The sequence below is a fragment of the Gossypium hirsutum genome, chromosome A10 (assembly GCF_007990345.1).
Source record: "Gossypium hirsutum isolate 1008001.06 chromosome A10, Gossypium_hirsutum_v2.1, whole genome shotgun sequence".
Classification (NCBI taxonomy): Eukaryota; Viridiplantae; Streptophyta; class Magnoliopsida; order Malvales; family Malvaceae; genus Gossypium; species Gossypium hirsutum.
Genome location: NC_053433.1, coordinates 94,281,238 through 94,308,209, shown reverse-complemented (window position 1 = coordinate 94,308,209; position 26,972 = coordinate 94,281,238). Strand labels below are relative to the sequence as shown.

The following is a 26,972-nucleotide window of genomic DNA, read 5'->3' as shown; positions in this document are numbered from 1 at the left end:
TTTATGTGCAGGGGACACACGGCCGGACAACATGCCCATAGGGCTGGCCGTGTGTCACACACGGTCTAGACATATGCCCGTGTGCCTACCCATGTAGACAAAATAAGGCTACTTACCAAGCCTCTTTGCCACCCTTACTTACATAACCTGCATAAAATCACTCTATGCCAAATACAAGGGTACATCACATAGCCAAAATAGCCACAATGGACTACGTTTCATTTGTGCAATTTACTCATCCATAAAAATATTATCTTCAATGTATAAATATCAAATGAATATTGACCATTATCCATGGCCTTATACAAAATTAAAGGTATTCATCCTCAGCCAACACATTTAGCTATTTCTCAATGACACATAACATTAAAGTCTAGTCCTATACATGCCATACACAAAACAAGGATTATAACTATACCGAGTGCACCGGATGATAGTATGATTATAGCCTCCAACGTCTGTTAAATTCCCGAGATATTTAGGCGACACTATAAGGAAATGGAGAATAGGGGGGATAAGCATAAAGCTTAATAAGAAGCATACAAATATATAACAACAACTTTACCATTTAACAACATGCTCTTAGTACAAAAGTAGGCATAAGCATAACTTACTCATAATTATCCAATACCCATCATGTAGCATATATCAAAATCTCATCTTATATATATATGTCGAATAGGTACCTGTATTACTCACAACACGGTTATACTTTTCTCATGATCTTAAACCATAACTCTCACCGTTGAACCATTCGGAACACAACCGAATATTCATTAAGCCTCAAACATAAGGTAGGATGCCGATGCCATGTCCCAGACATGTCTTACACTGGCTTACATCTCGAGGCCGATGCATGTCTTAGAAATGTCTTATACTAGCTCTCGTCTCAATGCCAATGCCATGTCCAAGACATCGTCTTACACTAGCTCACAATAACCCATATGTCATGGCATGAATATCCGATTTATTTTCTATGGTTTAACCGGGAATGTTACTATCTCAATTGTCTTCATACATTCTCATTTCCACAATCAAACAATTCATGCTAAATCAATTCAACACATATAATGACAATATACTTGTGTTATTTGCATACAACTTACCTCAGTTACAAAATATGGTGTCAAGTCGGTCTAATCAATTTGCTTGGCTTTCCCCCGGTCTAAGTTCGGATTTTGAATTTCTTGACTTGTAAGAGGAATAAGTTGCTGAAATTTTGAAGCTCAAAACCCCCAAAAATGGCTGATTTTTTGGTGGAGGAGAAATTGTGAAAAGGATGATATCATCTTTCTTTTATTTTATTTCATTTTGGTCAAAATAAATCACCAAACTTCACCTAATGCTTCATTATTTTAATTTCTTGTCCCATGGCCGACCATCACCTATTTAATGGCCTAATGTCACTTTAAAGACCCTCAATTTATGATACATGGCAAATTTGACACCCTTAGCTATCAATTTAAGACTTTTGCACTTTATGCGATTTAGTCATTTTTCTCAATTGGGCTTACAAACGTCAAAATTAACTCACTAAAATTTTTATGCACTAATATAAACATGCTATGACTCCAAAAATAATTAACAAGATAATTTTCCCGACTTCGAATTTGTGGTCCCCAGACCACTATTTTGACTAGCCCTAAAATCAGGCTATTACACGAGCAATATATTACGAACCAAATTCCAAAATCTCAAGAACAATTAAATCATAGAGACAACTCAAAATATCATATCCAATAATAGCACAAAGACCACCACATTGCCTTATTCCCAAAACATAACCAAGTAATAAACACTTACGAATAACAAAAATGGATTTGCTTGGATCACCCCTCGAAAAGCCACACCGCTTACACCTGCACACAACTAATTTGTATAGTTTAAGAAGAGAGTGGGTGAGCTTAACAAGCTCAGTGAATGCATAGAATAACTACCATGCAAACATTTCATCAAGTATCAACGAAACAACCATATCGCACAACCTCAACAGTTCCAACTTTGGTGTCATAATATACTTACTCACGTATTGTTTTCTAGTTCTTTTACATGGTAAACAAATTCACTTTCAAGCATATATCATACAACCTATATAATCACCTAACATACAAGCATATATCACAATACTCATATAATCACATAACCTTTAAGAATATGTCACAATACTTGAAAACATCTTTATAGATAAATTGCATAATGGTCACATGTCACATAAACACATATCACAACACCCATATTCATAGTTTAAGATAAATAGCATAGCAACAACATAGTCAATTAGGCATACATCACATTACACATATATACATTTTAAGATAATTTGGCACTTGAGCTATGAAACATAAAAGTGAGCGCTATCATCACTCAATGGATACACGGATCTCCAATACACCAAACATAGACCCATAGAGTCAAACACGTCCCAAAAGTGAAGCATAAAGCTAACACTCTTCTTATTTCCCTTCACATGTCCCATTGAATGGAGCTTATCTCACATTCGCTTATCCCTCCAACATGTCCCAGGGCCTCAACGCCCAAAATCACTGTACATATAGGTGAGTACTCACAATCCTATGGCATGCCAATTATATCCAATGGTTTCAAGATCACAAGGCAAAAATATCTAAAATCAATCACATATCACTTACCAATTATTCGTGCACTATCACTGTATATTTGCATCTTTATCAAGACATTGTCACTAACATTTAACATATACATAGCATTCATATATTTGCACTTTCACAATAGTTATCATAACCACATATCACATGTTATAGCATCTCATCTCATTTCACATATTCACCTTCACATAAGTACATAAATCACAAGATAACATAGGTATGAGAAAGCTTACACTCAGAATGTAGAATAGGGGTTAAATTCTCAAATAACATATTGAATCATGCCCACAAGCAATTATTCCAAACACTCACCGATTGCGCTTTCACCGAAAAGCCAAAAGCTCAAACTAACTTTTCCTTACCTTTATCTCTACTCGTAGAAGGTTCTATTGAATCCGGAACTTCAACACAAGAAATTCACACAACAATACATCCAAAAATTAGCAAAGGACTCACTACAAGCATACAAAACATAAGCCTAAACTAGGTTATCATATAACCAAAACTTATAACATAACAAACTTTAAATTTGAATATCTCAATCTATACTTAATATTTTTTTCCTAAAACCAATTCCATTCATCTTATAATTCACCTACAACTAATTTTAAACCTTTAAACTTCACAAAACTACTCAATTCAAGATATCGACTTTTTCGACATGTTTTATGGCTATTTTTCGAAACTTCATTAAAGCTCAAGAAATCTTTAACGAAACTTCAAAGTAAGTTTAAAAACCTTCTAATAATGTTAAAACAAGTTGAAAAACATTTTTAAACCAAGTTTTTATCCACAAACCCAAAATTTACCATTAAAGACCCGATTTTTGGCTTTTATTTAAAACATGAGTTTCAATTGCTAAGAATTTAGTTTGAGGGACTATATATCATTTAAAACTCATAGAAAGTCGAATGGTTACCTCTGATGGAAGGAAAATAAGCTTTGACGCTAATCCAAAATAACCCATGTTTGGAGAAGATGATGTAGATGATGAAGTTTTTAGGTGATTTTCTTGATTTTTATAAAGGTTTAAGGTTCAAGGGTGATATAAATCAAAGAGGATTAGGAACTAGAAGTAAAAATTTATTGGGCTCTGCAAAGGGAAAACAAAGGGATGGCACCAATATGGGGAAGAAGAAGTTGATGTGAAAACTATTTGGAAAAGGGGGTTTTAAGGTTGGTTTTGGATATTTGGTCAAATTACTTCATAAAAACTCTTAATTTAACTCTTTTGCAAATCAGTTCTATTTTTTAAATTAAAGGTATTTAAAACTCATTTTTAGAAATTGATTTAATTTTCTAAAAACCATAATTGAAAACATTACCGGTATGCCATGTCACAAAATTTCAAACACTCAAAGGCTAAAATTCCTAAGCCCTATTTTGGGGTACCTAACACTTGCCTGCGGAAACAAACAATTCGCACACTAAGCATTGAAAAGCTCAATAGTGCTAACATAACCAAAATCTTAATATAATGATATTAAGTAACATAGCATGTTAACCATCAACATAATATAGATTAAAGCACATATATCACCAACAAGTTAATTCAACATCTGACAAACATCTTCAATAACCATCCCAACTAACATGTCAAATCGAGTCATTTTCCATATGCTCATTATGTGATGTCTTCAATGATTCATTATCACATATTCATGCATAAGTCATTCATGTAATACAGATCAATTCTATGGCATGCCAACTATAGTTGAACCATATCCAACATTATTTAATAGGGCATTTAATATTTAAACGTCTCACAAACATTGATTATTATCATCATTCAACATGGACCACCACATACCACTACATACATAACATCTATGTTTTCACATTTTTGCATGATTTACATTCATTCGTACACATAATTCATGGATAAAGCATGATATTTTCATACATAATTCTCAAACATAATACCAGTTGGGATAATCTAAGCTAGATCACTTAATAAACTTATATAGTGAAATTGAATTAAGCTACCACGAACTACAGTCGTCATACCTCAAAAAAAATTCATTTCCCTTTGGCCTTTGAAGACTTGGTCATTCTTTCGCTATAATAAACCATTCGAACAAAGAAACACAGTTAGTACAACGCAATCAAGCATTAAAAACACCTAAAACTAACAATGTGATTCATTATGATAAAACACAACATTTTCTTACTTTTAATAGATACTTAATAGAACTCTAATCTAACCTATCTGAACTTGAAATCTAATTTTAAAATCGATATTAAGAACCTCTAACTATTCAAAATCTTCCAGCAAATTAAACTTAAATACTTTTTCCCTCTAATACACTTTAAGCACTTAACAATGACATTTCAAAAAAGTTAGAGAATTCTGGTCTAGAGAAGATGTCAATTGTGAAAATATTGTGGAACAAACTGTTCCCTCCAGACAATTTTATAAAAAGGGAATTTTTTCATTAAGGTTTTAGGATATTTACAACATAAGGGCCTTTAATGTGTTAAATCATATTTTTTAATATTCACACATTAACCCTTTAATTTTACTAACCTTACAATTTGGTCCAAAAGTGTTAATTATTGAACTCCCTAATTAAACCCTATTAATAGCTTCAATTAATATCTAATTACTAACTAATGATACTCTAATCCTTTATCGTACCCATTCCTTGAAACATTTTGATTTCACTCCCAAAAATGTCTTGGTCTAAGAAATCTAACTCAAAATCGAATTTCTCGACACAGATGAAAATCAAGTTTTTACATTTATAATTAAATAAATAGTTTTATATTTATTTTTAAATAACCACAATTTAAGTGGTTAAGTTGACTTGGGTAACTACCAACTAAAGCATTGTTTTAGAACTCATTCAAAAAATAAATTAAATCAAATTAAAATTAATAGTTTTAGTGAATTTGTAGCACCCCTTACCAGAGACCGTCGCCGGAGTCGAGCACGAGGCGTTACCAAACTTATCTTACCTGTTCAGGGCATAAAAAAATTTACTTTTAAAAAAATATTAATTCGCTCAGATTCATCCAATAAATCCCTAAAAAAGGTCCTCAAAGCCCTAAAACGTGCAATTGGAATGGTTCGAGACCAAACCGGGAACATTAACAATTTTTCGATTACTTACACAAATCAAAACAATTTATTTCACTATTCATAATAAAACTGTCCAGCTACGTAACAGTCACTAAATTAATTATAACTCGAGTTACAAAATTCAAAATTTAAATCCGTAAATTTTCCCTAAAACTAGACTCATATATCTTCTTACCATAATTTTTCTAGAATTTTTGGTTAGGCCAATTAGTACAGTTTATTTATTAAACGTTCCCCTATTTTGTAGTTCAGCAGACCTGACCTCTCTTCACTAAAGATCGATTATCTAATTATACAGAAATCAGATAATATTTCTATTTATTTATAATGAAAGTAGACTCACTAAGGAATCTAGACGTATAAACTTTGACTTATAATTATTTTTTTACAATTTCTAGAGATTTTCCAAAGTTGGAACAGGGGATCACGAAGTCACTCTGAATCAGTCTTACAAAAATTTAAATATCTCAGAATATAGACTTCCTTTGCTTGCTTAGTTTCTTTCTATGAAAATAGGCTCAATAAGCTTTAATTTTATATCTTATTCACCATTTAATTCCATTTCTAAAATTTTTAGTGATTTTTCAAAATCATGTCACTGCTGCTGCTTTCTAACTGATCCATAGCCAACTCTTACTCTTTCATAATTTCTTTGCATCAAACCTCATTTAGGCATACATAATACCAAAACATGTTCTTATCTAGCTATACCATAAGCTAATCATTACCAAGTATTCACATGCCATTCTTTAATCACATCATAAGGACATACACACAAAATAGCCAAGTCCCTATACATGCCATAACTTAAAGTATTTCTAGTCACAAAATACCTAGATAACTCGTTGATAGTGTGAGGCGATCTCCGACATCCTTAAGATTTTTCGAGTTGGCTTTGAGATACTATAAAAAAGAGAGAAAAGAAAGGGATTAAGCATAAAGTTTAGTAAGTTTGCATGTAAATAAATAACAACATTCTAAATGAATTATCAAGATAACTTGTACCTTTCGAACATGGACTTATCTTACCTTCCCTTTGGTACACTCTTTGAATTTTCCGTTAAACCATTTGGAATACTAAAGGATACACGGGTACCTTTCCTTTTTAACTTACAATTTTCATGTCTTGACATGGTCTTACATGGTACCCTTGCCTTATGAACTCACCATTGCCATGCCTTGGCATGGTCTTACATGAGATCTTTGCCTTATAGTAATTTATCAATGCCATGTCTTGACATGGTCTTACATGATTTCCTTGCCTTGTAGAACTTTCGAATGCCATGCCTTGGCATGGTCTTACTTGGTATCCTTAAACCTTAATGTAATGACATTTGTATCCTACACATTCCTAAGGTTCAACCGGGAACTTTTAAGTATCATTTCTCCGTCAATTCTTACTTGAATCATCAAGGAATAAATTTTACAAAATAAATATATAGATGCTGAAAAATAACATCATTAATTATAAATAATAAAACATTGCATTTATTTACTGCAAACTTACCTCGATACAAAATACGATCAAATATTTTGATTTAATCCTCAACCTTTTTTCTTTCCTCGGTTTAACCCCGAATTTCGTTCTTCTTGATCTATAATAGCAAATTTAACTTATTTAAATTCACATTTATCAAAACAGTCCTTAACTCTAACTTTAAAAAAATTACAATTTTGCCCCTAAACTTTTGCATATTTACACTTTTTCCCCAAGGCTCGGAAATGAAACTTTATCCCTAATTCTTATGTTTTATGACATGCTGATCATTTATTTACCTACGGCAACATCAAATTCTCACTCTAACATGTACTTATGACTATTAGGTATTTTTACCAATTATGTCGTTTTACTCGTTTTCGCTTAAAATTGCTTAGCTCAAGTCGTTTAACATAATTTCAAGCTTCATATTCTACCATAAAACATCAAAATAAACACATTTCACCTATGAGTATTTTTCCAAATATGAACCCTAGGTTAAATTATTGCTAGAATAAGCTAAATCAAGTTACCGGGACTTCAAAAACGTAAATAACATTAAAAACGAGACTTGGAATCACTTACTATGAAGCTTGGAAGCTTGACAAAACCCTAGCTAAGAAAAACCCTTGAAATTTTGGCCTAATGAAGAAGATAGGCACATTTTGCCATATTTTTCCCTTTTTTAATCTTTTAATTACCAAATGACTAAAATACCATTCATTAAAACTTTAGTTATTTTTATCTATGTATGTCCATTTTTGTCCGTGAAAACCTAATGGTCTAATTACCATTTAAGGACCTCTACTTCAATTATACTCTTCAATTTAATCCTTTAGCATCGAAAACTCATATTTATCAACTTTTGCAATTAAGCCCTAGTAGGCAAATTCAGCATGTTATCTATAAAATTTTCCATCGATACTCTAACACATGCATCTAATCACTCGGTAAATTATAAAAATTAATCAGATTAAACTTTTCTATCTCAAATTCGTGGTTTCACAACCACTGTTCCATTAAGGCCCTATTTTGGGATGTTACATTTCTCCCCCCTTTAGGGATTTTTGTCCTCGAAATCTTACTTGTGAAAAGATTTGGATACTGTTTTCGCATAACCTCTTCAGGCTCCCATGTAGCCTTGTCTACCCCATGCCTATTCCATAATACTTTCACAAGTGCAATACTTTTATTCCTTAGTTGTTTGACCTCCCGAGCTAAAATATTTACTGATTTTTCACCATAAGTCATATCTTGCTGAATCTCAACCTCTATCTGTGAAATCACATGTAAAGGATCAGAACGGTAACGACGTAACATGGACACATGGAACACATCATGAATCTTCTCTAACTCTGGCAGCAAAGCTAACTGATATGCTAATGGTCCAACTCTTTCAGTCACCTCAAACGGTCCAATAAAACGTGGACTTAGTTTGCCTTTCTTGCCAAATCTAAAGACTTTCTTCCACGGGGATACTTTTAAGAACACTTTGTCACCAACTTGATACTCAATCTCTTTTCTTTTCAAGTCTGCATAAGACTTCTGTCTATCTGAAGCTGCTTTCAAGCAATCTCTGATAACTTTAACTTTCTTTTCAGTTTCTTTAACTAAATCAACCCCGTAAATTTTATTTTCTTTAAGCTCTGTCCAATACAAAGGCATGCAACATTTACGTCTATACAAGTTTCATAACGTGCCATTTTCAAAGTCGACTGGTAACTATTATTATAAGCAAACTCTACCAACGGCAAATATTTTTCTCAACTACCTTGAAATTCTAAGACACAACATCTGAGCATATCCTCAAGTATCTGAATAACTCTCTCTGGCTGACCATCAGTCTGAGGATGGAAAGCTATACTAAAACTTAACTTTGTGCCCAAAACTTCCAGTAACTTCTTCCAAAACCGCGAAGTGAATCTCGGGTCTTTATCTGAAATAATCGATAACGGTACTCCATGTAATCTGACTATCTCTAAAATATACAACTCGACCAACTTGTCAAGTGAATAATCCATACGAACTGGAATAAAATGAGCCAACTTCGTTAGCTTATCAATCACAACTCATACTGCATCTTTCTTTCTCGGTGTCAACAGCAATCCTGTCACAAAATCCATCGCAACTCAGTCCCATTTCCACTCAGGAACTAACACAGGCTGCAATAAACCTGAAGGTACCTGATGTTCGGCTTTTACCTGCTGACAGATCAAGCATCTAGAAACAAACTCTGAGATATCTCTTTTCATTCCTACCCACTAATACATTTTCTTCAAATCATTATACATCTTTGTACTACCTGGATGAATAGACAAAGAACTGCTATGAGCTTCCTCTAAAATCTTTCGAATAAGCTCATCATTCTTTGGTACACATATCCAATTTCTGAACATTAAACAACCGTTAGAACTGATCTAAAAATCTGACTCTATACCCGACTCACACTGAGTTCTTTTGGCTTGCAACTCATGTCATCTTTCTGAACTTCACAAATTTCTTCAAGAAACATTGGCTTAGCTCTTAATTCGACTAAGATAGAACCATCATCCGATAAGGTTAAGCTAGTGTTCAAAGCTCTTAATGCAAATAAAGATTTTCTACTCAAAGCATCAGTAACTACGTTTGCCTTACCCGGGTGATAATTGATCACTAGTTCATTATCTTTAATCAACTCTAGCCATCTTCTTTACCTCAAGTTCAAATCTTTCTGAGTCATCAAGTACTTCAAACTTTTATAATCAGTAAATATTTGGCACTTCTCACCATATAACTGATATCTCCAAATTTTCAATGCAAATACAATGGCAGCTAGTTCTAAATCATGTATCGGATAATTTTTCTCGTGTGCCTTTAGCTGTTTAAAGGAATAAGTAATTACCTTTCCTACCTGCAGAAGTACACAGCCTAGTCCATTCAAGGACGCATCACTGTAAATCACAAACTCTTTACCCGGTTCTGGTTGTACTAAAATAGGAGCTTCAGTCAACAATGCCTTTAACTTGTCAAAACTCTGCTGACACTTTTCAGTCCATTCAAACTTGACATCTTTCTGTAGCAATCTTGTCAATAGAGTAGCTATCATGGAAAATCCCTCTACAAATAGTCTATAATAACTGGCGAGACTAAGAAAACTTCTGACCTCTGATACATTCCTGGGAGGCTTCCAATCAACAATTGTTGAAATCTTGCTCAGATCAACTCTAATACCTTCACCTGAGACTATATGTCCAAGAAAACCAACTTCCTGTAACCAGAACTCACTTTTGCTAAACTTGGCAAAAAGCTGGTTATCTCTCAAAGTCTGTAAAACTGTTCTCAAATACTCTGAATACTCAGTCTTATCATGAGAATAAATCAAGATATCATCAATGAACACAACTACAAATTTATCCAAGTAAGGTCTGAAAATTCGATTCATTAAGTCCATGAAAATGGTAGGAGCATTTGTCAAGCCAAATGGCATCACAATGAACTTATAATGGTCATACCTAGTCCGGAAAGCAGTCTTCAGAACATCTGACTCTTTAACTCGCAACTGATAATATCTGGATCTCAAATCTATCTTGGAGAACATAGTAGCTCCCTTCAATTGATAAAAAAAAATTCAATTCTAGGTAGTAGATACTTGTTCTTAATACTCACCTTGTTAAGCTGCCGATAATCTATGCACAATCTCATCAAACCATCTTTCTTTTTCACAAAGAGCACTGATGCATCCCATGGTGAACAACTAGGTCTTACAAAGCCTTTCTCTGTTAGTTCCTGCAACTGAACTTTCAATTCTCTCAATTTCATTGAAGCCATTCTATAAGGAGCAATAGAAATAGGTGTTGTACCCGGAACCAATTCAATACCAAACTCAACTTCTCTGATAGGAGGCAAACCTGGTAGTTCTTCCGAAAACACATTAGGAAACTCACATTCCACATGCACTGATTCAATTTTCAACTCTAGATCTTTAGTATTCAACACAAAAGCAAGATAAGTTTCCTATCCTTTTCTCAAGCATTTCTGAGCAGAATAATAGAAATCATGGCAATTGAACTATCTGACTCATCTGAATTAACCCGAAGAATTTCACCATTTTAGTATTTCAACTTAATAAATTTCTCTCCACAATTCACTATCACGTCATGCGCAGTCAACCAATCTATATCAAGAATCACATCAAACTCATCAAATGGCAATAGCATGAGATCGGCTGGAAAACAGTAACCTCTAATCATCAAAGGGCAATTTTTACATACTTTGTCTACTAATACATACTAACCCAATGGATTCGATACTTCAATCACAAATCCTGTAGACTCTATGGACATGTTCATACTAGGCATCAATTTCATGCAAACATAGGAATGGGTCGAGCCCGGATCAATCAAAGCAATAACATTAACATCATGAAGAGAAAATGTACCCTTAATTACATTGGGGGAGGATGCCTCTTCACGAGCACGGATAGCATAGGTCATTGTAGGTGCTCTAACATCGGGTCTCGCTGCTGAATCTCTAGATGCACCTCTACCTGCCCCTATTCCTGAACTTCTCTGAGGTCTGTCTCTAACGAGGGCACTGCCTGATCTTACACTCGATATTACTTCTCTTTTAACCATCTTAGGACACTTCCAAATGAAATGATCCGATGCACCACATCGGAAACAACCAATTTCAATTGCTCAACATTAACCTGGATGACGTCGACCACATTGAGGACACTCGGTTCTATCAGGCTAAATACTGCCAACACTCGCAATTGAAGTGGTCTGAGCTTTCTAGCCCGTAAATCTTCTACCTTTGTTTCGGCTAAAATGCACTACAGAAAAATTAGATCTCGTAGAAAACTCTGTAGGCCTCTTGGATGTAGACTGAAATGACTTGCTCATTTGTCTTTTCTTCGTGTCTTGCATCTCAATTTCAGCTTTACCCTTTCCTTTCAGCAACTCCTCTGCCTTACAAGCTCTTTCAACTAAAATGACGAACTCTTTTATTTCTAAAACACCGACTTACAGTCGAATATCATCATTGAGTTCATCTTCAAATCTTTTGCACATAATAGCTTCAGTAGACACACACTCTCGAGCATAATTACTGAATTTGACAAATTCACATTCATATTCAGTCACTGTCATCTTTCCTTGCTTTAGTTCAAGGAATTCTTTTCTTTTCTGGTCGATGAGCCTTTGACTAATGTATTTCTTACGGAACTCCTCCTGAAAGAAATCCCAAGTAACCCTCTCTTTCGGTACTACTGACACAAGTGTCTTCCACCAATGGTAGGCTGAGTCTCGTAAAAGTGATACAACACATTTCATGCACTCTTCAAGTGTCCAGGATAACTCATCAAAGACCCTGATAGTATTCTCGAGCCAAAATTTAGCTTTTTCTGCATCGTCATCTTTAATAGCCCGAAACTCTTTGGCCCTTTATTTTCTAATTTTATCAACTGGTGGCTTTTCTCTTCTAACTGTATCTATGATTGGGGAAGCTACATGGGTAGTCTAAAGATCATGAGGGGGTGGAGGTCTAACGGCTGGATTCGTACGAACGAACTCGGCAAACCATTCATTCAAAGCTTGGAAGAAGGCTTCTCGAGCCCCTCCTCCCTGACTAATTGTAACGGGCCTTTCACTATTATCTGGTGGCACCATCCCTTCTAAAGGAGCTAGCACGTTACTTTCTACATCATCTGCACCAACTCATTTGGGATCCATAACTATAAAAGAAAAACATTTTAAAATCGTTAGGAGTCGTCGCACTATCAAAATATAAGTATGGCATGTATAGCTGGACTCTTACTCATATTGAATATTTTGAGAACTGACTAAACTCTTGCTCTGATACCAATAAATGTAATACCCCTTACCCGAGACCATCGTCGGAGTCGAGCACGAGGCGTTACTAGACTTATCTTACCTGTTCGGGGCATAAAAAAAATTACTTTTAAAAAAATATTAATTCGCTCAAATTCATCTAATAAATCCCTAAAAAGGGTCCTCGAAGCCCTAAAACATGCAATTGGAACGGTTCGGGACCAAACCGAGAACATTAAAAATTTTCCGATTACTTACACAAATCAAAACATTTTATTTCACTATTCATAATAAAACTGTTTGTCTCCATAATAGTCACTAAATTAATTATAACTTGAGCTACGAAACTCAAAATTTAAATCCATAATTTTTTCCTAAAACTAGACTCATATATCTTCTTACCACAATTTTTCCAGAATTTTTTGTTTGGCCAATTAGTACAGTTTATTCATTAAATGTTCCCCTGTTTTGCAGTTCAGCAGACCTGACCTCTCTTCACAAAAGATCAATTATCTCATTATACAGAAATCATATAATGTTTTTGTTTATTTCTAATGAAAATAGACTCACTAAGGAATCTATAAATATAAACTTTGACTAATAATTCTTTTTTTACAATTTCTAGAGATTTTCCAAAGTTAGAACAGGGGATCACAAAGTCACTCTAAACCAGTCTTACAGAAATTTAAATATCTCAAAATATAGACTTCCTTTGCTTGATCTGTTTCTTTCCTATGAAAATAGACTCAATAAGATTTAATTATATATGTCATTTACCATTTAATTCCATTTCTACAATTTTTAGTGATTTTTCAAAACCACGTCACTACTACTGTTTCCTAACTGTTCCATGGCCAACTCTTACTCTTTCATAGTTTCTTTGCATCAAACCTCATTTAGGCATATATAATACCAAAACATGTTCTTATTTAGCTATATCATAAGCTAATCATTACCAAGTATTCACATGCCATTCTTTAATCATATCATAAGGACATACACACAAAATAGCCAAGTCCCTATACATGCCATAACTTAAAGTATTTCTAGTTACAAAATACCGAGATAACTCGTTGATAGTGTGAGGTGATCTCCGACATCCTTACGATTTTCTGAGTTGGCTTTGCTATACTATAAAAAAGAGAGAAAAGAAAGGGAGTAAGCATAAAGCTTAGTAAGTTTGCATGTAAATAAATAACAACATTCTAATTGAATTATCAAGATAACCTGAACCTTTCGAACATGGACTTATCTTACCTTCCCTTTGGTGCACTCTTTGAATTTTTCATTGAACCATTTGGAATACTAAGGATAAACGGGTACCTTTCCTTTTTAACTTACCATTGTCATGTCTTGACATGGTCTTACATGGTATCCTTGCCTTATGAACTCACCATTGCCATGCCTTGGCATGGTCTTACATAGGATCTTTGCCTTATAGTAGTTTATCAATGCCATGTCTTGATATGGTCTTACATAATTTCCTTACCTTGTAGAACTTACCAATGCCATGCCTTGGCATGGTCTTACTTGGTATCCTTAAACCCTAATGTCATGACATTTGTATCCTACACATTCCTAAGGTTCAACTGGGAACTTTTAAGTATCATTTCTCTGACAATTCTTACTTGAATCATCAAGGAATAAATTTACAAAATAAATATATAGATGCTGAAAAATAACATCATTAATTATAAATAATAAAACATTGCATTTATTTACCGCAAACTTACCTCGATACAAAATACGATCAAATATTTTGATTTAGTCCTCAACCTTTTTCTTTCCTCGGTCTAACCCCGAATTTCGTTCTTCTTGATCTATAATAGCAAATTTAACTTATTTAACATTCACATTTATCAAAACAATCCTTAACTCTAACTTTGGCAAAATTATGATTTTGCCCATAAACTTTTACATGCTCGAAAATGAAACTTTATCCCTAATTCTTATGTTTTATGACATGCTGATCATTTATTTACCTACGGCAACATCAAATTCGCACTCTAACATGTACTTATGACCATTAGGTATCTTTACCGATTATGTCGTTTTACTCGTTTTCGCTTAAAATCGCTTAGCTCAAGTCGTTTAACATAATTTCAAGCTTCATATTCTACCATAAAACATCAAAATAAACACATTTCACTTACGAGTATTTTTCCAAATATGAACCCTAGGTTAAATTTTTGCTAGAATAAGCTAAATCAAGTTACCGGGACTTCAAAAACTTAAATAACATTAAAAACGAGGCTTGGAATCACTTACTATGAAGCTTGGAAGCTTGACAAAACCCTAGCTATGAAGAACCCTTGAAATTTCGGTCTAATGAAGAATATGGGCACATTTTGCCATCTTTTTCCCTTTTTTTTAATCTTTTAATTACCAAATGACTAAAATACCCTTCATTAAAACTTTAGTTATTTTTATCTATGTATGTCCATTTTTTTCCGTGAAAACCTAATGGTCTAATTACCATTTAAGGACCTCTACTTCAATTATACTCTTCAATTTAATCCTTTAGCATCTAAAACTCATATTTATCAACTTTTGCAATTAAGCCCTAGTAGACAGATTAAGCATGCTATCTATAAAATTTTCCATCTATACTCTAACACATGCATCTAATCACTCGGTAAATTATAAAAATTAATCGGAATAAATTTTTTTATCTCGGATTCGTGGTTTTGCAACCACTGTTCCATTTAGGCCCTATTTTGGGATGTTACAAAATTAATTTTTTAAGCACATTTGGTAATCCATAATAAAAGGTAAATGATAGAATTTGTAATGAAGAAGCGTGGAAAATGATACATAGATAAGGAGCTGCTTATCACTTAATAAGATTTTAAAAATTGCATTTATCAAATAGTCTAATAATATTTTGTACTTAATTTTAAGAAATATACCAAATAAAATTTATAACTCAAGCTCAACACTTACTTTTTTTAGTTTATCGAACAACACCTAGATTATGAGGAATATTAAATAGGAGAGAGGGAGAGTTTGGTGCTAACAATTTACTTTCCTAAAGCTTTTGTTCTCTCTAAAAATTATATGTGAAATTTTAAAGAAGTTTTAAGAGGTCCCAATAGATATAGCCCTTCAACAAATTCCATCCATACGATGATTGTGATTTATTGGATTTTACTTGAGTTGGACAAGAAGAGATTTTTAACAAGGTAATTTTTCTTTAAAAAAATAACTTAGAGTGTATTTGAATAAAGATTTCTAATTTTTTTAGATTTTTAAAATATTTTTATTTTGGAATCCGTCTATTTATAATTGTTTAATTCAAAAAAATAATTGATTTAGTAAAAATTAGGTTATTGAAATTTTACAAATTAAAAAATAATTATGAATAATTATATTAAAAATAAATAATATAAAATATATATTTAATATGAATATCATTAAATACTTAAAATTTTATAAATAGTTTTAATAAAATAAAATTTTAAAAATAAATTTAGTATTAAACAAAAATAATTTTTAAAATTTAAGTTTTTTATCATGGGACCATGTGTATTAATCAAATAAAATTATAAATTTTTTTTTAAAAAATCACTAGATGAAATTTAAGAAAGGAAATTGGACTACGAAATTCCCTATTAAAATTACTCATAAAACTTGAAATTCCCCAAACATATTTACCAAACAAGTAAATTGATTTTTTAAAATTTGAAAACCTGCAAATTCTCACCAAACACGCCCTTAAAATCTTAAGGGACAAAAGCAACATTTCAGAAACTTTTGGGTAAAATTTATAATATAGAAAATCTAAGAGATGCCCTTATAATTTCTCCAAATAATTTTCAAAAAGCGTCTTGGAAACAAAAGGGGAAACACTTTTCTCTACCAAATCAATTGTTTCACATATCAGTGAAACTGAAGATCTAGGGTTTTTTATTCAGAAAATTAAAAATTTACACCGAAATTGAACTGGTTTGAGTCGACTAGTATTGCTAGATAGGTGCAACTCGACCATGTATAGTGGGTCCAGTGATGGCGAGAGCCACGAAGCGGCCACTCAACGAAAGATCCCACCGGTTTCGTCGATGCTTTGGGTTCGAAATCTTCGCCGGTACATCGGATCCGGTGCCGGACTCGGATCCGAAGCCTTAATGGGTCCGTATCTCTTCTCTCTTCCTTTCATTTCTTGATGATATCCAAAATTCTATTTCTTAAGCTTAATTTTGATTAATTTAGACTTAGGCTATAACTTTAAGGGTCTTTCTTACTGAAATTTGTTTAACTGGTGGTGTTTAGAATTTTAAAATTCTGCTAAACTGTGGAAGTAGAAGCCTATTGTTTAAGATGATAAGTAATGAACCTGATAACTAGGTTAATCTTGAGTGTGAATTGATAAGCACATATAGGGAATTCGTGTAATTTGAATTTTATTTATATTTATTCGTGCAAGCTTATGTCTTTGGGAAAGATTAGGAACTGGATCTTTTCTTCTTACAAGCTTTGTAGGAGGGCAATTATAACTTGCTGATATCTAAATTGGTCATATATGCATTAATTCGTGATGCTTGTCTGCTGAGATGTTTGGCTTTCTGTTGAATTGCGGATATGAGTACGTTTATTTAATCATTAAAATCAATGTTTGTTTCCTCATTAAGATTTCTGATTTTTTGTGTTGCTTTAATCCTTTTTTAGAGCTTGAAACAAAGAGGATCTTGCTTGATATATTTAAAGAAAAGCAACAGAAAAGCGCTGAAGCTGGTACAATACCAAGTTTCTATAAGAAGGCATGTGTCAAAATTATCCGCAGCTGCATTACTCTTAAAATCCCTTATTACCTCGAACTAATTCTTCTTTTTGTTTTTGCTTTTGCTTGGTTCAGAAACCTGAGGAAGGATCCATCAGTCATAGGGTTCAGAAATTAGCAAAATATCGTTTTCTAAAGGTAAAATTGCTGCTTTCTTTGATTGTGTTGGTCCTGAACTGCCTACTGGTCCATTTAATCATCACTCACATTCTTAATTCTGAATTACAGAAGCAATCTGATCTTCTACTAAATGCTGATGATCTGGACGCCATGTGGGTTTGCTTAAGAGAAAATTGTGTCATTGATGATGCCACTGGTGCTGAAAAGGTTTATATTCTTAGTCATCATAATCTCCATCTGTTCAAAGAATTGAAACTGCTAGGCTGCTTTTAGTTTGTTGTTCATAATTGTGACTATCCTTGTCTCAGCTGAATTCATAGCTTGACTCATTTTCTCGATTTGCAGATGAATTATGAAGATTTTTGCCACATTGCCTCCGTTTGTACAGAACAAATAGGTCCAAAATGTCGCCGCTTTTTCAGCCCATCAAACTTCATGAAGTTTGAGAAAGATGAATCAGGAAGAATAGCCATCTTGCCCTTCTATCTTTATGTGATGCGCACTGTGAGTCTTTGATGTTAAAGAATGTTCCTGATTGTTATTATACTTTGCAGTCTATCTCAATCATGCGCAAGTCTTAGGATCAGTCCATTATTGATTGTTGCTTTGTTGACTAACGATGTCAGTCCTACAATCATGATGTTTCAAGAAACTTAGATATCATCTACTTTTGCATTTTAATTTATTTTTGTTGAGAAAGTGGTTCCTTGACTTCTGTTAATTCTTCATTGTTCTTCAGGTTTCTCTTACACAGGCCAGAATTGATATGAGCGAGCTTGATGAGGATTCAGATGGTTTCCTTCAACCTCATGTAAGGAGTCTTTGCGTCTTCAAGCTTTGAAGTATTTAAATTATCTTTTCACCATGTGATCTCTTTTCTGATTGACTACCACTCCAGCACCTGTTTGTTTTTCACCATTTCTCATGTTTAAGAACAATTATTTTTATAGGAAATGGAGGCCTACATTCGTGGTCTTATTCCTAACCTGGCACAACTACGGGATATGCCTGCAGCCTTTGTTCAAATGTACTGTCGCATAGCTGCACATAAATTCTCTTTCTTTTGTGATCCTCATAGACGAGGTCTGCGTAACCAAAATACCTTTACCAACATCTAGTTGATATCTTATCAGTAACTAGTTTTAGTGCTTCCATCATGATGTGTTCAAATAGTTAACATTTCATATTTTTTCACAGGAAAGGCCTGCATAAAAAAGGTGCTGCTTAGTAACTGTCTCCAGGAATTAATGGAACTACATCAGGTACATTATTGATGATTATATCTCATAGATACACAATTCTCTTATGCCTAGTTTTGATAACTATTTAAGTTATTTTCTCGTTCCTTCATTAAACTTTTGTGCAGGAAAGTGAGGAAGAAGTCACTGACACTGAGCAAGCTGAAAATTGGTTTTCCTTGACTTCTGCACAACGTATATGTGGTGTGTACTTTGGCATATTCAATTTCTTTAGAGACAAAGAGTTTTTTGTCGTTTTTGTTTTCCTCTCCTTTGAACCTGATTGTCTAGTGGATCTTAATCTTACTCTTACCATTCTGAGGTCTGAAAACTGCTTATGTAAATAATTACGTGAGAAATATGATGCAATGATGTACTAACTGCATACCTATTCTTCTCCTAGATATGTTTCTTGCCCTCGATAAAGATATGAATGGAACACTGAGCAAGCAGGAGCTTAAAGAATATGCGGATGGAACTCTAACTGAAATTTTCATCGAAAGAGGTAGAATATAACACTATTGTTTCCTTTTTACTGTGATTTTGCGTTTGATTTGTAAGCATGGTTGTTACTTCCAACGTCTTTCAAAACAAAATTAGAGGTGGACTTGGACTGTTAGTAAACCAATCATATATCATCCTCTTCTATTACGAAGTTGTATTCTTTCTACTATTTTTTATTCCAATTTGAGTTCTCATTTTTTCGATTTCTTATGCTTTCAATAGTATTTGATGAGCATGTCCGACGTTGCAAAATTGGTGCTGGAAGTAATCGAGAGATGGACTTCGACAGTTTTCTTGACTTTGTTCTGGCCCTTGAGAATAAAGATACTCCAGAAGGGTTAACATATTTGTTCCGTTGTCTTGATCTTAATGGTAGGGGATTCCTCACAACAGCAGATATTCATTCTCTTTTCAGGTAATGGCCTCTTCATATATTCATAATTGAAGTTTTATTTTGACTATCATGGTTCTGACCTATATTATGTGATTTGAGCAATCGAGCATATCTCGAAAAAAATGGAAGCGAAGAAGGGGAGCATTACAGAGATGAGATGTTGCCTGATACAACCTTCCTACATAAAATTCTGTATTTTCCTGCTTGTAGCACTTGAGCTAGTTTCTACAAGCCTCATATCTACAGAGACATGAATGATGAAAACACTTGTTGATTTACATTTACCACCATTATAATAATGTCATCAACTGAAAGAACTCATTGGATCCTTGAAACAGAGATGTACACCAGAAATGGATTGAAGGGGGCAACTACGAATTGTGTATCGAAGATGTTCGGGATGAAATATGGGATATGGTAAAGCCAGCCGATCCATTGAGGATTACGTTGGCTGACCTCCTAGCTTGTAAGCAGGGTGGGACTGTGGCCAGCATGCTCATAGATGTGCGCGGATTTTGGGCACATGATAACAGAGAGAACCTTCTTCAAGAAGAAGAGGAGCCAGAGGAAGAATCATGATTGCATATTTGATCAAACTGCTGCTTCTTTTATCCAAGGTACTTGTTCTTCTTGCAAGATGTATTATTTTGTTGCAAAGCTTGTAAGATTTATGCTCTGGAAAGTTGTCACAAACTCTGTAACTCCTCTTCAAATTTCAATCTATTGCATTAAATACATATTTTCCGATAAATTGTATAAATTACTTTGATCATTGCACAAATCATGCCCAAGGGAACGTCAAATGATATAAAATCAAAATATGATCCAAGCAAACATTTACAAGAATCTGTTGGTCGGCGCCCGGCTCTACTTATCTGACGGCTATTACAAGAATGTTGGTTGCCACCTGGCTGGCTTGCAACTCCAGCTGACGTGTTTAATCTGCTCCGCTCTACTTATTCGACGGCTACCAAAGCCCCTACTTGGATCTCTCAACTTTAAGCAATTTGATAGTACTGAGCACTTTTTTCTTTCATCAGTTAAATCCTAGCTTCAGAATTTGATTAAATCCTTCAATCTCTAAGCTGTGCCATTTTACCTGATGGCTTAACAACTGATAGTGCAGCCATCACCAGACTATCGAGGATAACAAGCTCTGAAGGAACTGATCTCTAACGCCACAGATATAGTGGGTAGACAGTTAAAATAATATGCAACTCGGCTAAGCGCCGCTACTCCATCTATCTATACTCAACTACTGCATCATAAGTTTCCATGGTAAGTGGACTCTCCACAAAGCATCTGGTGTACATTTCTAAAAGTTTAATAATAACAGAAAAGGAAATCTTCAAGCAAACCAAAAAAGAAAAGGTGTATAACTCACCTGAGTTCATGCCAAAACATGTTGGTTTGGTCGTGTAAAAAAGGTTCCAAAGAAGCAAGAAAGTTGTCATTGACAAAACTGAGCTGTGTCGAAGAGGCGGAAGAGTCATCATGCTTTCCTTCATGTCTAGAGAAGAGAAGCGAGGACACAACATGAAGAATGATTGATGGATCTGGATCTCCAAGGATAGCCTCAAGCTCCCTTTGAATCCATGGTTCTATTCTTTGCAGTAGTTTCTCTTTCTCAAAATCATTCCTAATCCTAGGAACATTCTGAAAGCAAAGAGAGAAAGCATCAAAATGATGCAAAATAACCCTTCCTTGCTAATCAAATCCACTGATTTATGTCATCCATATTCGTCACATTTCAAATATATGGAAAAAAAAAATGCAAACCTTCAAAGAACTAAACCAGGTAAACCTACCTGCTGAAAACCATTACCATGATATATAGGCACAGCTTGCAGCCGTCGGTTATACACACTGCAAGAGAAACCCTATCAGCCAAAATCTTAGAATTAAGCAAATATAACTAAATTGGGTCTTCATAAGGTACCTGGCACGCCATTGAAGCTTCCTTTCGGCGATAACAAGAGGCGACACAGTCCCAGGTCGCCCAAAAGATCGCCGCCAAGGCAACGGTCTCGTTCTCCGGTTAACATCGTTTATTTCTCTTCTGGTCCTTTCGATGATCCTAACCAAATAATTAAAAAGAAAAAAAAAAGGAATAACCTAAACAATCAATTCTTTTATTCGACTTACAGTTAAAGACTCAGATAATCGTTAATCAAAAAAGAAAATTCACCGTCGACGATCAGATACGGTGAACCGAGGTCGTGGAATAGCCGATTTGCAGTCAGAGATAGCAGGTAACTGCTGTTTGAGGTATCTTAGAGAGGAGAGATCGATTTTGTAGAACCAAGAATCGAAGGTGGAATTGCAGAGAGGGCAATTCCTCTTCAAATCGCTCCACTTGCGGATGCAGTCCAAGCAGTAAGCGTGGAAACAAACGGTGAGAACTGCCGCTCCAGGAATGTCGATGGTTCTCAAGCATATGGGACATGTTTCGTCGACGATGGCCGGACAAATTACTCTTCGTATGAATCTCTGGATGTCCGATTTCCCCAATGGTTTCGGTGAAGACGAGGGTGAATCCATTTGAGGAAAGAGAAGAGAAAAGAAGTTGGTCTTTAGATCACGAATTTTTATGTTGTCGCTGAAAGGCGGTGTTGCCGTCGTGAGTCGATAATAGATATCAAACGAAACTCCAAAAAATATATAGGGATAATACAATATTGTCACCTCACATTAGCTTTAGAATTCAATTTGGTGCCTATATCATCTTTTAGGCTTAAATCATAATATGATTCTTTACTCTCTTTTTTTTCTCACTAAACTTTGTTTTATCATAAGTGGTACCTAAATTATAGTTCGTTATCCGAAATAATACTTAAACTATACATTTTTCTTAAGTTGGTACATAAACATTTTTATGATCACAAGTGCTACTTAAACTATACTTCCTTACCCAACATGATGCCTAAATTATACTTCATTACCCAAATTACTCAATTGTTAAACAAAAATATTTTAACCAATCATTTTGTGACACGTGATACTTTATATTAAAATAAAATTCAAAGAATATAATTAAATTAAATTATAAAAATATTAAATTGAATTAAATTAAAAAATTTCAATTCCTTGTAATCTCTCCCTAAAATTCTTTTTTTCCCTTTTAATTTTTTTCTACCCAGTTTCTGCCCAATATTAGGTTTTCACTCTTTATCTGAATTTTTTTCATTATAGAGATTCATATAGCATTAACTATTTTATACAAAATATATAGAAAAAAACAAAAAAAATTATTTTTAAGAAAAATAATAGACAAGTTTTGATTGAGGTTTAAAAATGGAGAAGAAACTCACTGAAATCTGGGTTTTGTCATCAACTACGTTTCAATGAGTTTTGCGATGAGTTCTTGATTTTTTTTCAAAATCAGATTTCTTCAGTGAAGAACAAAAGAGATAAATATGTTTACAAATTTTGGAAATAATAATTAACTTTTTTGGGAACTTTGTAGTACCATGTGTCACAAAATAATTGGCTAAGAGGGTTTTTTTAACTACTGAAATAATTTGGATAATTGAGTATAATTTAAGTACTACTTTGGGTATTGGAGTATACTTTATGTATCACTTGTAACCAAAAAAAAATGTTTAGCTAAACCTAGGAAAAAGATTTATAGTTTAGGTACCATTTTGTGGTATAATTTAGGTATCACTTGTCCAAAAAAAAAGTTGAAATACCAACTTGAAAAAAAGATATAGTTTAGGTACCATTTTGTGGTATAGTTTAGGTATCAGTCGACCAAAAAAAAAAGTTTAAATAGAAACTTGAAAAAAAAAATAGTTTAAGTACCATTTTATGATTTAAACCTATTTTTTATTATCATATATATACATTTTGGATTCAAATAGCCCAAAATGTTTACTGATTAAATTTTAAAATATATATCATTTTAGGTCAATCTCAAATAAACACTTGTTATCTAATGTGTTATTCTAGATATTTAAGGTAATTTGCTCAAGTCATATTTTAAATAATTATAATATAATCATTAAGATTATTTATTACGTTATGATCACTCAACTGTTAAATCTCGTTAAAAAGTGTAACAAGAAGTTAATGTGGCACATTAATGCAATCTATTCATACAAATTCTTTTGTCAAATTATACAACTAAAACAAATTTCATTCTTTTTCTTTTATTCTCTTTTTATTTGTTTATTTTCAATATCTTCTTCTCCCTTTCTTTTTATCTCTTCTCCCTTCATCAGGAAACCTTTAACAAAATTCCAATGTTAAAATTTTATTAAGATAGCCCAAAAGAATCCTATTTTAATGAAGCAAGATACAAAAGAATCCTATTTTAATGAAGCAAGATACAAGTTCTCTTCTTCCTATGCTATAATGAAATCTAACAGATTAAGTTTTTGATGTTGCATGATGAAATTCCATTGCTCTGAACTAAAATTATTGCCTTTGGATTGAACCCAATCTGTTACATAAAAGTTCATATCACTATTGATATTAGTCACTCATATTACTTCATCTTTCTCTCTATTTTCATTGATGAGCTTCTTGTTTTGTGAAGTTTATATTTTTAATTTCTCATTATCATATAAAGCTTCTCTTGATTACCTTTAAGCATAATTTGTTTGGGGATAAATATATAAATCATTTTTTATATATGGATATGAGCTACTCATCAGCAAAATATATTTAGTTATGAGTTACTAACAATTTAGAATAAAAACTATTTGATATATAGAGCAATATTCTTACACTACTGGGATATTTGGACTGGTTTTATAATGCAATCAAGGATAAGATGTAACTCATTCTTAGCATATAGATATGAACTACTAACACCAGTTAATAATCATAACATAACTCACCAAAGAGTCGCAATAGTAACTATATTCAGCGCAAATGGAATATAGAAACAACTACTTCGATGCACTGTTAGAATTAAAGGACCCGAATCCTTATTTAAATAAAATACAATGGTAAAATAAAATAAAAGTAAACTCCATATAGAACTACACTTCTTTTATTTTATTTTAGAATAAGGTTTTTTAAACCTTATTTAAACTCCATCTATTTTATATTGATTAGAATAAAGTGTTACAGTCTTACTAAAATATGGCTTTACAAGCCTATAAATAGACATAGTCTATTCCTCTTGTATTTATTCAAATTCGACATAGTAAATTTTCTTCTACTCTGCCCGTGGTTTTTTCCCGAAAGGGTTTCCACGTAAAATTTTGTGTGTTCTTTATTTTATTTTATTTTATTTTCACAAATTGGTATCAGAGCTTCTGGGTAGTTCATCTCGATCACAATAATAGCGTCTTTGAAGTATGAAATTTCGCTGTTAGATTGCAACACTAGATTTACGTTGTGGCTGATTAAGATGCAAGCAGTTTTTGCACAGATGGATCTGGAGGATGCCCTGCTAGGGATAGATAAGATTCCTTCGACATTAACAGATGAAGAGAAGAAGCGTAAGGATCAAAAGGCGTTAACACAATTACATCTGCATTTGTCCAACGAAATTTTGTAGGATGTGATGAAAGAGAAGACCGCTACTGCATTATGGAAGAGGCTAGAACAAATATGTATGTCGAAAACTCTAACAAGCAAGCTGCATATGAAGCAGCGTCTTTATGCTCATCGTTTGGAGGAAGGTGCGTCTGTACACGAACACTTAACAGTGTTTAAAGAAAATCTCTCAAACTTGGAGGCCATGGAGGTTTAGTATAATAAGGAAGATCTAGGATTGATTCTACTTTGTTCGTTGCCCCCGTCTTATTCAACCTTTAGAGACACAATTTTATATAGCCGTGAGTCTCTCACAGTTGATGAGGTTTGTGATTCTTTGACTTCGTATGATAAAATGAAGCATCTTGTGGTTAAACACGACTCTCAAGGAGAGGGTCTCATTGTTTGTGGGAGACAAGATCGGAATACTGATGATGATCATGGAAGGACACAGGAACGGAATCCTTGCGGTAAATCTAAGGGTAGATCAAAGTCTTCAAACAGAGGTAAAACTTGTAACTTCTACAAGAAGAAAGGACACATTAAATCTGAGTGTTATAAGCTACAGAACAAGATTAAAAGGGAGGCTGCGAATCAAAAGGGAAAACAACCAGAAAATTTCAGTGAAGCTGATATTGTAGAAGACTACAACGATGGTGAACTTCTAGTCGCTTCGGTCAACAATTCTAAAGTGAACGAGGAGTGGATACTTGATTCAGGCTGCACCTTCCATATGAGTCCCAATCGGGATTGGTTTACAACTTATGAAACAATGTTTGAAGGTATTATTTTGATGGGAAATAATGCTTCATGTAAAATCGCAGGTGTTGGAACAATTAAAGTTAAGATGTTTGATAGAGTTGTCAGAATACTTAGTGACGTACGACATGTTCCAAAATTGAAAAGAAATTTAATTTCGTTAAGTACTCTTGATTCAAAAGGGTACAGATACACAGCTGAAAGTGGGGTTTTAAAGATTTCCAAAGGTTCTCTTGTTGTGATGAAAGGGTAGAGAAAGACTACCAAGTTATATGTTTTGTAGGGTTTTACTGTTACTGGTGATGCAGCTGTCGCTTCCTCTTCTTGTCAGATGATGATATAACTAAAATTTGGCATATGCGGCTTGGGCATATGAGTGAGAATGGCATGGTAGAATTGAGCAAAAGAGGACTTCTTAATGGGTAAGGAATTTGCAAACTGAATTTCTGTAAGCATTATGTTTTTGGGAAGAAAAAGAGAGTTCGATTCATCAGAGGAATCCATAACACAAAAGGAATGTTGGAGTATATTCATTCTAATCTATGGGGGCCAACCAGAGTGCCTTCGAGAGGTGGAGCTAATTATATGCTAATCTTTATTGATGATTTTTCCAAAAAAGTTTGGGTTTTTTTCTTGAAGCAGAAAAGCGATGTGTTTTCTGCATTTAAGTCTTGGAAAATTATGATTGAAAAACAGA

At 33.7% G+C, this 26,972-nt stretch overlaps 2 protein-coding genes and 1 non-coding gene across 5 annotated transcripts; 2 read left to right on the top strand and 1 right to left on the bottom strand.

The window, feature by feature from the left end:
- Positions 1 to 16,750: 16,750 nt before the first annotated feature.
- On the top strand, positions 16,751 to 20,761 carry LOC107920155 (probable serine/threonine-protein phosphatase 2A regulatory subunit B'' subunit TON2). The gene is made up of 12 exons (XM_016849696.2): positions 16,751 to 17,121; positions 17,659 to 17,750; positions 17,846 to 17,908; positions 17,999 to 18,097; positions 18,236 to 18,394; positions 18,630 to 18,701; positions 18,841 to 18,973; positions 19,088 to 19,152; positions 19,257 to 19,332; positions 19,532 to 19,633; positions 19,855 to 20,047; positions 20,365 to 20,761. Exons 1-12 carry the CDS (start codon positions 16,980 to 16,982, stop codon positions 20,603 to 20,605), a joined length of 1,437 nt encoding a protein of 478 aa, XP_016705185.1. The 5' UTR covers positions 16,751 to 16,979; the 3' UTR covers positions 20,606 to 20,761.
- Positions 20,163 to 20,280, top strand: LOC121208823 (small nucleolar RNA snoR104). Its single transcript, XR_005903947.1, has one exon. It is a non-coding gene; the product is annotated as a small nucleolar RNA snoR104 (small nucleolar RNA).
- LOC107920157 (E3 ubiquitin-protein ligase Topors) lies at positions 20,362 to 22,804 on the bottom strand. Of its 3 annotated transcripts, none has more exons than XM_016849697.2 (5): positions 22,215 to 22,804; positions 21,966 to 22,103; positions 21,835 to 21,892; positions 21,411 to 21,682; positions 20,362 to 21,328 (listed from the first exon to the last, which is right to left on the bottom strand). In XM_016849697.2, exons 1-5 carry the CDS (start codon positions 22,565 to 22,567, stop codon positions 21,268 to 21,270), a joined length of 882 nt encoding a protein of 293 aa, XP_016705186.1. In that variant the 5' UTR covers positions 22,568 to 22,804; the 3' UTR covers positions 20,362 to 21,267. The 3 variants fall into 3 exon arrangements, with proteins under 3 accessions (XP_016705186.1, XP_016705187.1, XP_016705188.1); XM_016849698.2 differs by having other exon boundaries at positions 20,710 to 21,284; XM_016849699.2 differs by having other exon boundaries at positions 20,710 to 21,281.
- Positions 22,805 to 26,972: the final 4,168 nt, after the last annotated feature.

Bases quoted from the DNA above. Each gene is read 5' to 3' on its own strand.
- LOC107920157 (XM_016849697.2), bottom strand. From the start codon at position 22,567: ATGGATTCACCCTCGTCTTCACCGAAACCATTGGGGAAATCGGACATC. The intron at 21,893-21,965 runs GTACCTTATGAA...TTTCTCTTGCAG, and splicing joins AAGCTTCAATGGCGTGCCAG to TGTGTATAACCGACGGCTGC. The intron at 21,683-21,834 runs GTAGGTTTACCT...CTTTGCTTTCAG, and splicing joins ATGGTAATGGTTTTCAGCAG to AATGTTCCTAGGATTAGGAA.
- LOC107920155 (XM_016849696.2), top strand. From the start codon at position 16,980: ATGTATAGTGGGTCCAGTGATGGCGAGAGCCACGAAGCGGCCACTCAA. The intron at 17,909-17,998 runs GTAAAATTGCTG...TCTGAATTACAG, and splicing joins CAAAATATCGTTTTCTAAAG to AAGCAATCTGATCTTCTACT. The intron at 19,333-19,531 runs GTGTGTACTTTG...TTCTTCTCCTAG, and splicing joins TTCTGCACAACGTATATGTG to ATATGTTTCTTGCCCTCGAT.